Here is a 12,182-nt window from a genome sequence, read left to right on the forward strand (position 1 = left end):
GTTCCTATTTAAAATACACATCAAAGATGCTCTCCCTTCCTGACAGAAATTGCAAAGAGAAGGAAGACACTGCAGTATCTGCCTCTGCCCAAGTTGTGACCTCTCCTGCAACCCTGATGCAGAAGACCAGCAATGTGCATCCACACAAGTAGCCAGATAGCTCAGGAGCTTTAGTCTTGCCAGCACTAGTAAACCTAGGCACTCCAGCATCATTTTTCACACACCCATTCAGCTTTACTTCATTAGGAAAAGCAGAGCACACACAAAGCCAGCAGAGCACAGTTGCACCACTTTCTTGAACAGTTAACACTCCAGGAACAGAATATCCACTATCACATTGCAGCTAAATAGGAGCAAGTGGATTAGAGTAAGAACAGGATTCAAAGTGACTGGGTATATAATTCTTACTTTCCTCACTGGCACCAACTGAAAAATGGAGAAAATAATTGTATTTTTTTCCTGAGTCCCATTCTAAGTTGGAGTCCTCAGTAGTGTATTCATGCTTCATATCTATAAAACTGTATCTCTGTAATGTCTCTCTATATTAAAGAGAGAGGAGATAAATACCCAGAGATGTTTTTGAGCTCTATACAAGAACTTTCCTAAAGACTGTCAATAGCTCAATGACTCAACAGCTGAAAAAACACGCTCCTTCAAATGACAGCAGGCTAGCACGACAACAACTGGTTGCTTAACACCAAAATGCCAGCAAAATTGAAGACAACATTATTTCTGTCTACTTTGTATTCTTGATATGGGAAGGTAACTCTTTCCACCACGGCATATAGTCAGTAGACTCAGGTTTGATGATGGAGGCTTTATAAAACATCACTCTAATTCTAGGGAGTGGAGGGCATGGACAGTGTGCATGAGTGTACTTAGTTTAAAAACTCAGTATTAGTTTTAAAAGGCAAGCCTTGGTTGCTAAATGACTTTTAGATTTTTTTCCAGAAGTTTAATTTGCTCTATATGAAAAACTCAGGAGCTAAAATCCCAACTGATCTAGGGCTTCTAGCAATACAAAGGTGGTGCTCTCAATCTCTGGTGTAAGAATTAATTCATTTCTGAAGGAGTGTATCTTAGTGAAAGTCGGGACTGTGTTTTTGGCACCATACTAAATGGAGAAACTGGGTTTAAGAAAAATAAATATCTTTGAAGCTCTGGCCCCACCACATATGTAAACCATGCACATTCCTTTTAAATAAGCACATTCAAATGGTTCAAAATCAGTAGAAGAAAAGATCCAGACCATCAGGTGTTCAAACACTACAAAACAAATCTGTCTTATAAGCCTAGATTGACCACTACAGTAGAAGGTTAAAAATCAAATGCCCCTCCCCAAGATAATTTGCCTCCTTCAATTATTATGAAGAATAATTCCAAGGGGTCTTATTTTATCATTTGCTAGTTGATTAACCTACTTTTTTTTGCATTCCAGGCCTGATCCTGCTCACTGTCTGCTTTTGTATACAAGAATCCAGAGCATATAGTGCAGAGGTGGCTCCAAGAAAATTCCAACTGACTGTTGCTGCACAGTGCTGGTTTTTTTCAGGCTTATTTTAATCACTCACCTAAAGTGTTCTTTTCAGCTAAAATTAGCCCTCTTTAAAGATGCTATGATTGACATCAGTAGCGAGCAGGCAAATATACCTGTGGCAGAGTTCTATCTGCTGTACTACAGTTTCTAAAAGGTAAGCTAGCACCTTTATCATTTAGCAGGAGCTTAATGCAGTTAAAACTAAAAAGAAAATTGGCATAAAACTTTTAACTTCACTTGACAGGAAAATATTTATGATCCTAAGAACAATCTTTAACAGTCAGGGGAACTTTAATGGCAATCAGGATCACTGCACACGTCTACTATACTTTCTGCTCCTAGCTGCTGTGAGAAGAAGAAATGATTTCCAGCATTGAGTACAAGGACAGTCAGCTCTAATAAGGCAGTATTTAAAATATGCAACTACCCAACCAATAAACATAACATAAATTATATACCAGACTCTGTCCAGTATGTAAACTTATTTTGTACTTCACAAAGTGTGCCTGATCTGGCAGCAGAAAGTTAAAGGGGTAAATGCCATGTCCTGCCTCTCAGAAATGAGTGGGTTGCTTGGAACAGTTCTACAACTTCTAAACCCCTCACTTGCACCTATCACCCTATTACCTTGAATGTAACTCAGGAGGCGTATATAGAGCTCCACTGCAAACAATAATACTGGACTTCAGAAAATACAGAACACTTAGCTTTAAGATTTCAAATATAGGCATTCTTACGTCCTAGGTCCCTGAATGCCAGTAGAATTCAACCTCTGGTTTAAAAACTGATTACTAAACTATACTCATACAATATTGAGTCGATGTTGATCAGTAGAAGGAAATTCCATTAAAAACTCCTATTCTCAATAGCTTTCCTTCCTTATTAAGACTCTTTGATTGTTGAAACAATTTGCAGCTTGTGGCTCTCTTTGGTACTGAATACACAAACAGCTGAGAAAAAAGACAAAACTTCTTACATCAACAATCAATTATATAACTCAGACATATTTATGAAAGAAACATTTCTGTATTCTGAATAAATCTTTTAACACATTTATTCTCTTGCATAAGAATAAAGTTGTCATGTACCCTTCAGAAAAGAACATTTACAAGCTTTAAAGTACAAAATAGGTCATCACAAACACACAACCTAGCACCATGTTCTCTACAGCTCCACTTAGGAAGTCCATTCTCAGATTTCCATCACATTCAATGACTTCAACTAACTTTCTCTTGCCTTCTCCTATGTCATAGTAGGACCATTATGATCTACTGAAACCCTAAAGGCTAAAACTTTTAAAAGTAAACAAAACATGCTGATAACTCGCTACAATTACATTTCAAAGTCTACCTGTTGGTTGCAGCTCTCTTGTTAGCCTCCTTTGAAAAACCTCAGCCAAAACTGACAACCTGAGCTGGAAGAGGAACTCGGCAAAAGAGAGTCTGAGAGAACTGGATGTGCACTCTGCAAGCAAATGCACCTAGTGCAATTCACCATACACAAAGCTCAAGTCTTCAGCTTAGCTTTCCCACACCTATGTAGCAGCAATACAGCTAAGAACAATCACACTGCCTCACTGTTTGTTTAGGTTGAGATGGCTATGTGAGAATTCAAGTCTTCTTTCACTGTTTAAAGTAGCTGAGAATTATGCAGATGACGTTATCGAAGAGATCCATGAATATGTATGTATCTCAAATAAAATAGATCAGCATGCTTCAAAAAAGTCCCCCTCTACAAGTGAAGCTAAAACCAAAACCCCCAAACAGCAAAGGCTGGGGAGTAATCATAATTCAAGACATGAGACTGCTGAGGGCAGAGGAGAAGCCTGCACAACACAAAGCTGGAATTCAGACCTCACATAAGGAATGCTTGGGCATTCGCTTTCTCTCGGTTGCAATTAGAGAAAATATGATCTACAATTCTTTTAAAACAAAAATTACTAAACTATCAGTCCAAAATCAGAATGAGTTTTCTAATAAGAAAGTGGAATCAACTTCAGATGCTACAGAGCATTTGATAACGGGAAGTTCAGAGATGATAAAATGCATTTAGTAAACGAGAAAAACCTCCACTGCATTGTGTTATCATAAATGTCTTAGAGATGGATATTACATAATTGGGAGTGGGGGAAAAGAATGTTCCTCTCATTTTTTTCTGCTTTTTCTTTGATCAAAAATTCTTCATAAAAATGCCATAAACCATAATTTGTTACAGAAATGGTTTTGAGATATATCAATGAATTTAAGTGCTCTGAGCTGGCTGGTCTATAAGAGGATCTGTGCTATAGTCAAAAATAACATCATCTTTATTCTTTATTCTGAGACAACTGAGAGGAAATTCCTTTATATAAAGGAATTAAGATTAAAATATAAATATAAAATCAGTGTTGGCTGGAAATGAATCTGCCCCCAGTTCACTGCAAATCATACTCAACAATTAGACACTTCAACAATCATCTTCGATGAATTAGATCTGCACACTTTACTTTGGAAACTCACAGACTACAGATATGCCTTGGAGCAGATACGTGTATAGGCCATGACAATTGTATTTGTAGCAAAAATAAAACCTTATGGAAATCCATGGAATAATTACAGGCTTTAGATAAAAGTATCATAAAGAGATGAAACTGTCTTCAGCTCCAAAAAACTGACAAACTGGAACACGTAGAGAAAAAGAGGAGTTGGAACAAGCTTTAACAGTAAGAGCAAGTACTCTTATATGGGGAAAGCCTGGTCCAATTGAAACAATTAAAAACAATCCTAACAAGTTAACACTGTGTCATCATTATACAACATAAGAAGTGACAACTAGACCCTACACACTATATTCCTGAATATATGCGAAATGTAGCTAAGTTCATGATATCTGAACAACTCAAAACAACACGAAAGAAATTCACTAGTACAGTAAATGAAGAACTCTGCAGCACCCAGGCTCATCAGAAAGAAGAAAAAGGACAAGCACTATTCTCTTCCCAGCATCTCTATCATAGCACGTGAGGTGACAAGACACTCCAGTTACCAATTGAAGCAAGGACAGGTGGCTTTAAGGAAGCCTTCTTTAACTACTTCGATTTTATTTTTAGATTGTACTAAAGCAATAGATATTTCTAAAATCGCCCCGTAGTACGTAAAACATAAACAGATATTTGATGTAATAGGACCCTGAAAGATATCACAGTCTTTATGCACAGCACCTTGCTGATCTCTGCTAAGAAGACTTAAACAACTACTCAAGGTTGATCACTTGCATGGACTGCAACTCTGCAGAACAAACAAGACAAATTAATTCTTTCTGCGATCTACTAAGACTGCAAAACTATCTACAGATACGCCTTATTGGGGTGAATCTGCTAAAAAAATACTGTAAAAAAAAGAGTAAGATACAGTCTAGAGTCCAATATGATGTAAGCTATAGTCATCCCACAGATATTCATGTAGATTCAAAACCTTACAATGAGATCCTGATTCAACAATACTTTATGGAACCTACCACTGTTCTCTGTCTCTCAATGCACATTCTCCTCCTTATTCCCCACCCTTCATCCCTTACCTCCATCACTGTAAGTCTGGACACTGGGTCCCACGTCCATTTTTACACCAGTGTAGCTCCAGTTACCATACCTTGGCACACTACTCAGAGTACAACAGAGCTCTTTCACATCATTTGAGTAACTGGATACTGTCCATCACCTACTGAGATTTTATTCTGGTCTGTTAATTACAAATTTGGCAGCAACGTCTGCTCATTCTGGGGTTGTTTTTTTGTGGCAGTGGTGTGGTTTTGGGGTTGTTTTGTTTTGGTGGTTTTTGTTTGTTTGTTTGTTTTAAATTATTAGCAGTCTGTTCCTAAACACTTGACTACAGCTTGCACATCAAGGACAAGATCCAAAGCCCTGCTAATTCTATGGTTGTCTTTTCGCTGCAGTGACCTTGGGATTAAAAGTATTAAGACGGTGCTAGAGGGAAGAGCTTCAAAAACCAGAGGCTACTTAACACAGGTCATGGAAGAAGTCAGTACAAGGACTTACATTGGGTTCCCTTCCTACAGTCCTCTCATGTTCCTACCTCACAAGCACTAAAATACTCAGCTTCTTCCCTACTCATTAATATTTCCCCCTAGTTTCCTTGCTGCAATGGCCTCTTTGGTTCAATATCTGACAAAGACAGAGCAGAGACATGCTCACACCAACTGATGTTAGGGGGTTATTAAATATACTGTATGAGTATCAACATTAGACTTGTATCTTCTTTCTCACTATAGTAACACTTTCCCATACCTGCCTGACAACTGGTAGGCCAAAATGTTTTGTGGCTTACTTGGCATTTCACATTTCTTCTTTCTCAAACCAACCATCTTTCCCATTACATTCCATGTCTATTTCTTAGAAAAGTTAAATCCCTCCTTACATTCCTGAAACAAACTGATACAAATTGCAGTACTCTGCCAGCTCCTTTAACTTTCTAATCAATTTACAATGCACACATTAATACCACCTTACTGTCTCAACATACATTTTGAAGGCCTTTCTAAGGCTAACACTCAAAGAACAGATTCTTTCTACATAATACACAGAGCCTTCAAGTACGTCCTAAAGCTCTTAACATGAGGTCCTGTATGCCTGTGGTACTCAGTAGCTCAGTGTGCTGCCGAAAACAGCCTGGTTCAAAGGCAGTTATGCTTTGGAAGCCAAGTGCACATGAAGACGATTGTCTTGACATGCATTTCCATGCCCAACTGTTGCACAGATACAGTCAGTGCACCCTATTTTAGAAACAATACTGAAAAACTACAAAGAAAAGGAAAGTTCTGCAGAACTGCTATTGCCATTTTTACACGGCTTTTCATGGACACACATCAAAGCTACCATCTTCTTGCTACCATCACGAGCCATCTCCTATACAAGCCAAGCACAAAAACATATTTTACTGGGTTCAGACTTTTTGCTTCATAACGACAGACCCAGTGTTGATGATAATATTATCAGCGTTACGGGCATGAGACCAGTTGAGAATAATATGCCATTGTAATAAGCTCCATCCCTCCAATGAGAGGCAGCAGTGCCATGGAACACACATCAATACTCTGTTGTGAACACTTACGCATCTGAATGCTTCACAGTACTCACAATTGCAAATAGGGAAATAGTTAACATTTGGTAAACTGAGGCAGAAGAAAACACATTCTCTCCCACAAAGGAGGGAATCAAACTCCCATGTGCTGATACTAAGCAGGACCATCCTTGTTTTCAGGACTGAAATGGACAAAACGGATGACAGGAGAAAACGCCTACCACAAATTACACTCAAAATTCAGGTCTCCTGAAATGCAGTTATTTGCCATTTAGGTTACAGCAGATATTGTACTAATACTTTCCTACTGAAATTAGGCTTGAAACAAAAGTTTACCAAACAGAAATGGCAACAATCAGGCAGAGAAGCCTCACCTGAATGAGATAGTGGGAACATAAACTGAGAAGCTCCAGCAGCTGCAAATGACTCCCAGCTGCCAGGACATCCTGTATCACCCCTGGTTCCAAGAGGATCTGTAAAGAAGAAAATGGAAGGATTGTAACATGGAGTACTTGGAGTACTTGTAGAAAATACTACAGACCTTTGTTATTTCAGACGTTTAAGTCAACATAAAGACCAGAAGGAGTACAATTAAGCATATAAAGAAGTCTTTGCAGGATGGGGGACAGTTTTTAAAAGTTGACCAGAATTCCCTAAAGGATTTTCAAGCAGATTTTCCTGTGGGAGTCCTTAAGCCATATTATCCATTAATTTATTTAAAATTAAATGTATGTTATTTATTTTAAAATTATACTTTTCAAAATAACATAACGTCCTTTTGTTATCCATATACCTGGATGCTTCGATATACACTGATGAATCCGGCCAGCATAACTGACTCAGAAGTATCCAGTATTAATATTATTCATGCTTGTAAAAAGTATACAGGCTAGGAACTTCCCATTCTGCATGGTATCACTTCATGGTTTTCCTAACCACTGTCTTCATTTTACAGAGCAAGGCTGTGAAGGCACAGAGTGAGAATGCTGCTGGGGAAGTGCCAGAATGGGCTTAGAAACCAAGACTGATTATCCTGTCACTTGCTCACATGAAACTCCTACTCATTTCAATTAAAATCATGCACAGGCAGCAGGATAATTGGGCCTCAGTTCCTAGCCTGCTGACTTGAGGTCAGCTTGTTAGAGCATCCCTTTCAGGGCACAAAAATGTCTTTGGGAATACAGACACTGGTCAACTTCTTATCAATAATCTCATTACAAACTATCCAAACTAATATTATTTGAGTGGTCCAGCATCCAACAAAAAACAGAAATACATGAGAAAAAAAAATTCAAAGATACTCAGTTTATTCCGAGTTTTATCCTTGCTGTATTTCCCCTGGCAACTTTCGTTTCACGCCACATGAGGTCAGTCTCTCACTGCTCCACAGGGAGGTAAAGCTTTTTTCAGATCCCTTTTCTTCTGCCCACACAATTTAGTTTTATCTCACAGCATCATTTATCTCTCTCAAATCCAGTGGAATAAGGAGGTTGGCAAACAAAAGGAAAGACCCTCATGGGCATCCTTTGTGGTTAAAGTGTTTTTGAGAAAAATGAAAAAACCATGTATGCATTTCTTCAAGCAAACCCACAAATTACCTCCAACATAATGGATATATTAGGACCAGGAGAGAAAGGGATTGATTCTTGTTTCTATCAAGAACTCATTTACACTGAGTTCTGTCAGTGTACAACATACTTAAAGCTAGTGCAAATCACTATATATACACATACATACTAGGTTTTAAGTGAACATATATGTAATTTACTTACTGTACAATATTACTTTATCTAGCCAAAAAGACATGTAAGGATTTTAATGTAAATGAGAATCAGACCCAGTACAATCCAGGTTTCTGGCTGGTGCTAATGAGGTTGCTATGCATGATGAGAGGTAGTTCAGTGGAAAGCGAGAAAGGATTTCAGCTACAAAAATATCTCCAACAGGTATATTTAAAAAAAAAAAAAAAAAAAAAGAGCAGCCCTGTCAAATATGTTCAAGTGAGAACTCACGGTCAGACTAACAAAACAAGCTGGTTTAGACCTTGCAGTGTTTGTTATTCAGATATCATTTACACTAAGGAAAGTTGTCATCTGATGTCTTATTACTTACTAAGTGCCAGTCACCAGCTTAGCACTGTTAAAGACACAATATGAAAAGATCTTAAGTAGATTACTACTTTGTAGGCATAGACAAACTATATTTAACTGCGATAATATTAATGTATTTTAAAGCTACAGCAGTCCATTTACAAATAATGCTAGTAGCATTATGAGATGAGAAGTAGGACAAGAGGCAAGGAGGATGACTGGTTACTACCTAGAGGTGATTTGCACAAAGTCAGCAACTAAAGTTCATTTCAAGGTGGCAGACATATTTCTTACATGTTTTTCCAATTCTTACAGCTTTCCTATACCATGCAAGATTTATTCTGCCAAAACAAGATATTCACCTTTGTGTTTCCCAAGATAATTGAGGAAAGTTTATTTTGTCTTTGTCTTCCAAAGACTTAAATGGAACTATCTGAATTTTTATTCAATACTCATTTGGCTATAGGCTAAAATACTAATTAATCTATGCTTAATGCTCACCATCAGCAAATTGCATGCAAGAAAAACAGAACAGTAAGTAAAGAAGGAAGAGAATATTGCATGCCTGCCTTCTATCGAAACTGGGGTAATTCAGAATTATTCCTCACCTCTTGGCTTCTATGCATTGACACAATTACTTGATTTTTATTAATAATCACCGTAGCTGTTTATATGCTGTATAGGCCATCCAGTTGAACCTTAACAGTAAACGCACATGGATACCGCCATGTGCACACCACAAGTACACACAGTGACTGGCTCTCCTCTGTCTAACCCTCAAAACAACAGCTCTGAGATCTTCAGTGATGCTTATTGAAAATTAAGGAGAAGAAAACTAAGATCTACTTCGGATTCACACCTCCAAAATTAATCACAGATTATTACTGTGGAAAGTAAAGAGAGAAACTTAATCATTTTCCCTACTCCATCCTCAACCCAAGGGTTACTAGGTATAATTATCAAGGCAGAACCTTGGAGTAATTAGCAATCATCAACTTCAGACAAACTTTGCAATCTTCACCAGTGAAGGATGTGCCTTTGTATGACACATGCCATCTTAAGACTGGTTTCTGTGTTATTTTTGTATTAAGATTAATTAGATGCAATTCAGGTACTGCACCTGGCTGCATCTTACAATCAATCCTCTATTCAACCCTTATTTCTGAGGGTTAATTTTCATTATGCTCTCGACATTTCTCTTGACTGTGATGCTATCCAAGAAAATCAGCTTAGCCACCTTCTCCCTGTATACAATGGGCAGATCTTGCCAACAGCCCAAGCAGCTTACTTTCCCAAGCCACCAGGTCTGACGTATTGCTCATTTTCAAGCTGACATCCTTTGTCAAGGTATTCTTCTCCTCCCCCACAATGACTGTGCTTTCAAACCGGAATCCTGTTCTTCAAGGCAGCCATTCGACCCTCCATCATCCCACAAATTCTTCAGCTCTGGGTAAGCATATAAAAGATTAACTAGGGTCACACATCTTGCCTCTCTGTTCTATCAGTTTTCTTTAGAAGACTTCTTGGCAACACAGAGCAATCAGCAGCTATGACTTCTTGGGCTAGAAGCAGTATATGAACCACCATCCTTTCTCAAGGACACCTACTTCTGCTCTACCTCCACATTGCCCAGACCAAGAACATCCTCCTACTCTTTTAATGCCTTCCATTCCCTTACAATCAACAAAACAATATAGGCCAACAAACAATTTGTACCATCATAGCAAAGAGGGCAATAATGGACAAAAGAGAGCAAGGAGGAAACTCCTTAAACTGTCTTTCCCAACAAAGAAACTTACAGCCTAGGGGAGAAAATAAGCTCCAGATTAACTATCACCTCTATGGAGTCTCATGAGGTATATATCTGGAAAGAACAATTAGATCATTTAATCTATTCCCTGTACATTGCAGGCCCTTATATTTCATCCAGATACTTTTGAAGACACTAAACTAAAACTACTTTAGGCCCAAGGAGGCTAAACACCTTGTGCCAAGACAAAGAGGGAGAGGTTGAGAATGCACTTCTACCACCTTCATCCCAGCTAATCATTTATACCTCTATATTTCCTTCTCATTTCCATACAGCTGTTTGTGGGGCCATGGAATAAGTGAGGTGGTGGCATGATTCACATTAAAAATAAATCAGCATTACACTAAAACAGTAAGCAAATATGTAATATATCATGTCAGAAAATTCTAGAAAGTAAATCATATGGAATTTAACACAGACAACACCAAAAAAAAAACAACATTCTAAGCTTCGCGCCAGTCTGATGAAAAGGAAAATTCCTTCTCAACTCCACTTGCAGTGATCAGCATTTCAGACAAGACAGGCATCTAACAAAAGTAACACTTGTTTTTCCACTCTGGAGGCCATTCCACAAGCTGCAGAGCAAACAAAAAACCCCCAACTTTTCTTTTAGAGCAATTTAGACTGCATTTCACTCACAACCAGTTAGCACTTCTACCTGTCTCCCTGTTCATTTGTGCTTCAGTTGAATCCTGAGGTTGGTCCTTGTACGTTGAAAAGTGCTGCTTCAAAAAAGTGTGAGTGGGAGAAGAATATTCTAGTCCCCTGTGGGCAGTTGTCCAAAGTCCTGGCACATAATGTTTGATAGCACTCATTACAAAACCCAGATGGTCTCATTAGCCAATGCTGGAAGGAATCATGACCAGCATTTCTCTGATATATGTCGTAATATCTTTCCAGAAAACTAAATGAAAATCTGTTAAACGCACCGCATTTTAAATCATAGAATCATAGAGTATCTTGAGTTGGAAGGCACCCACAAGGATCATCAAGTCCAACTCCCTGCTCCTTGCAGGACTACCTAAAACTATACCATATGACTAAGAACGTTGTCCAAATGCTCCTGGAGCTCTGCCAGGCTTGGTGCTGTAACCACTTCCCTGGGGAGCCTGGTCCAGTGATCAACCACCCTTCTCAGTGAAAAGCCTTTTCCTACTCCCCAATCTGAACTTCCCCTGATGCAGCTTCATAACATTATGAAGTAAACACCATTATTATAAGTAAATGCCATTATTATAAGTAGCACTCCAAGCAAATTCACTATTTTTTGGGAAGACATTTCATTACTTTGATTACTTTCAGCTCTAGAAAAGCTGTATTGTCCATAGCTTGATACCTATCAAGAGGAAATAACATGAAACATATAACTTTCTCCACAATAAACTGCATAAACTGAGTTAATTATGCTCTGTATTATTCTAAGCCTTCTGGGCAATCTGTAGCTAAACTGTGAACAAACAGCTACTAGCTAGTTCTAGGCACAGAAACAAAATGATCTTCCTGATAGAAGTAAAAAGGGAAGTGTCCAAAACTAAGTATCAAATTTATATTTTTGACTTTGAAATTGCATTGAAAAATGATGTTAAGTATTTACAGTAAGACACAGTCCTGCTGTAATCACTTTTCCAGGACCTTGGTATGTTGTCCCTGGTAGAAAAGAATGAGGATAG

The 12,182-nt window shown here is 38.2% G+C and overlaps 1 protein-coding gene across 5 annotated transcripts in view; it reads right to left on the reverse strand.

Annotated features, from left to right (window-relative positions):
• The window catches only part of KLHL32 (kelch-like family member 32), a 100,408-nt gene that overhangs the window by 58,414 nt on the left and 29,812 nt on the right, over positions 1-12,182 (reverse strand). For 3 of the 5 annotated variants that reach the window (XM_010191439.1, XM_010191441.1, XM_010191437.1), the window contains one exon: positions 6,987-7,085. The exons of the other annotated variants lie outside the window; for them this stretch is intronic. In XM_010191439.1, coding sequence (XP_010189741.1) covers positions 6,987-7,085 — 99 coding nt within the window. The remainder of the gene's footprint in view (positions 1-6,986; positions 7,086-12,182) is intronic. 5 annotated transcript variants of the gene reach the window in all.

This window comes from Mesitornis unicolor, unplaced genomic scaffold (genome assembly GCF_000695765.1).
Source record: "Mesitornis unicolor isolate BGI_N332 unplaced genomic scaffold, ASM69576v1 scaffold18989, whole genome shotgun sequence".
Taxonomy (NCBI): Eukaryota; Metazoa; Chordata; class Aves; order Mesitornithiformes; family Mesitornithidae; genus Mesitornis; species Mesitornis unicolor.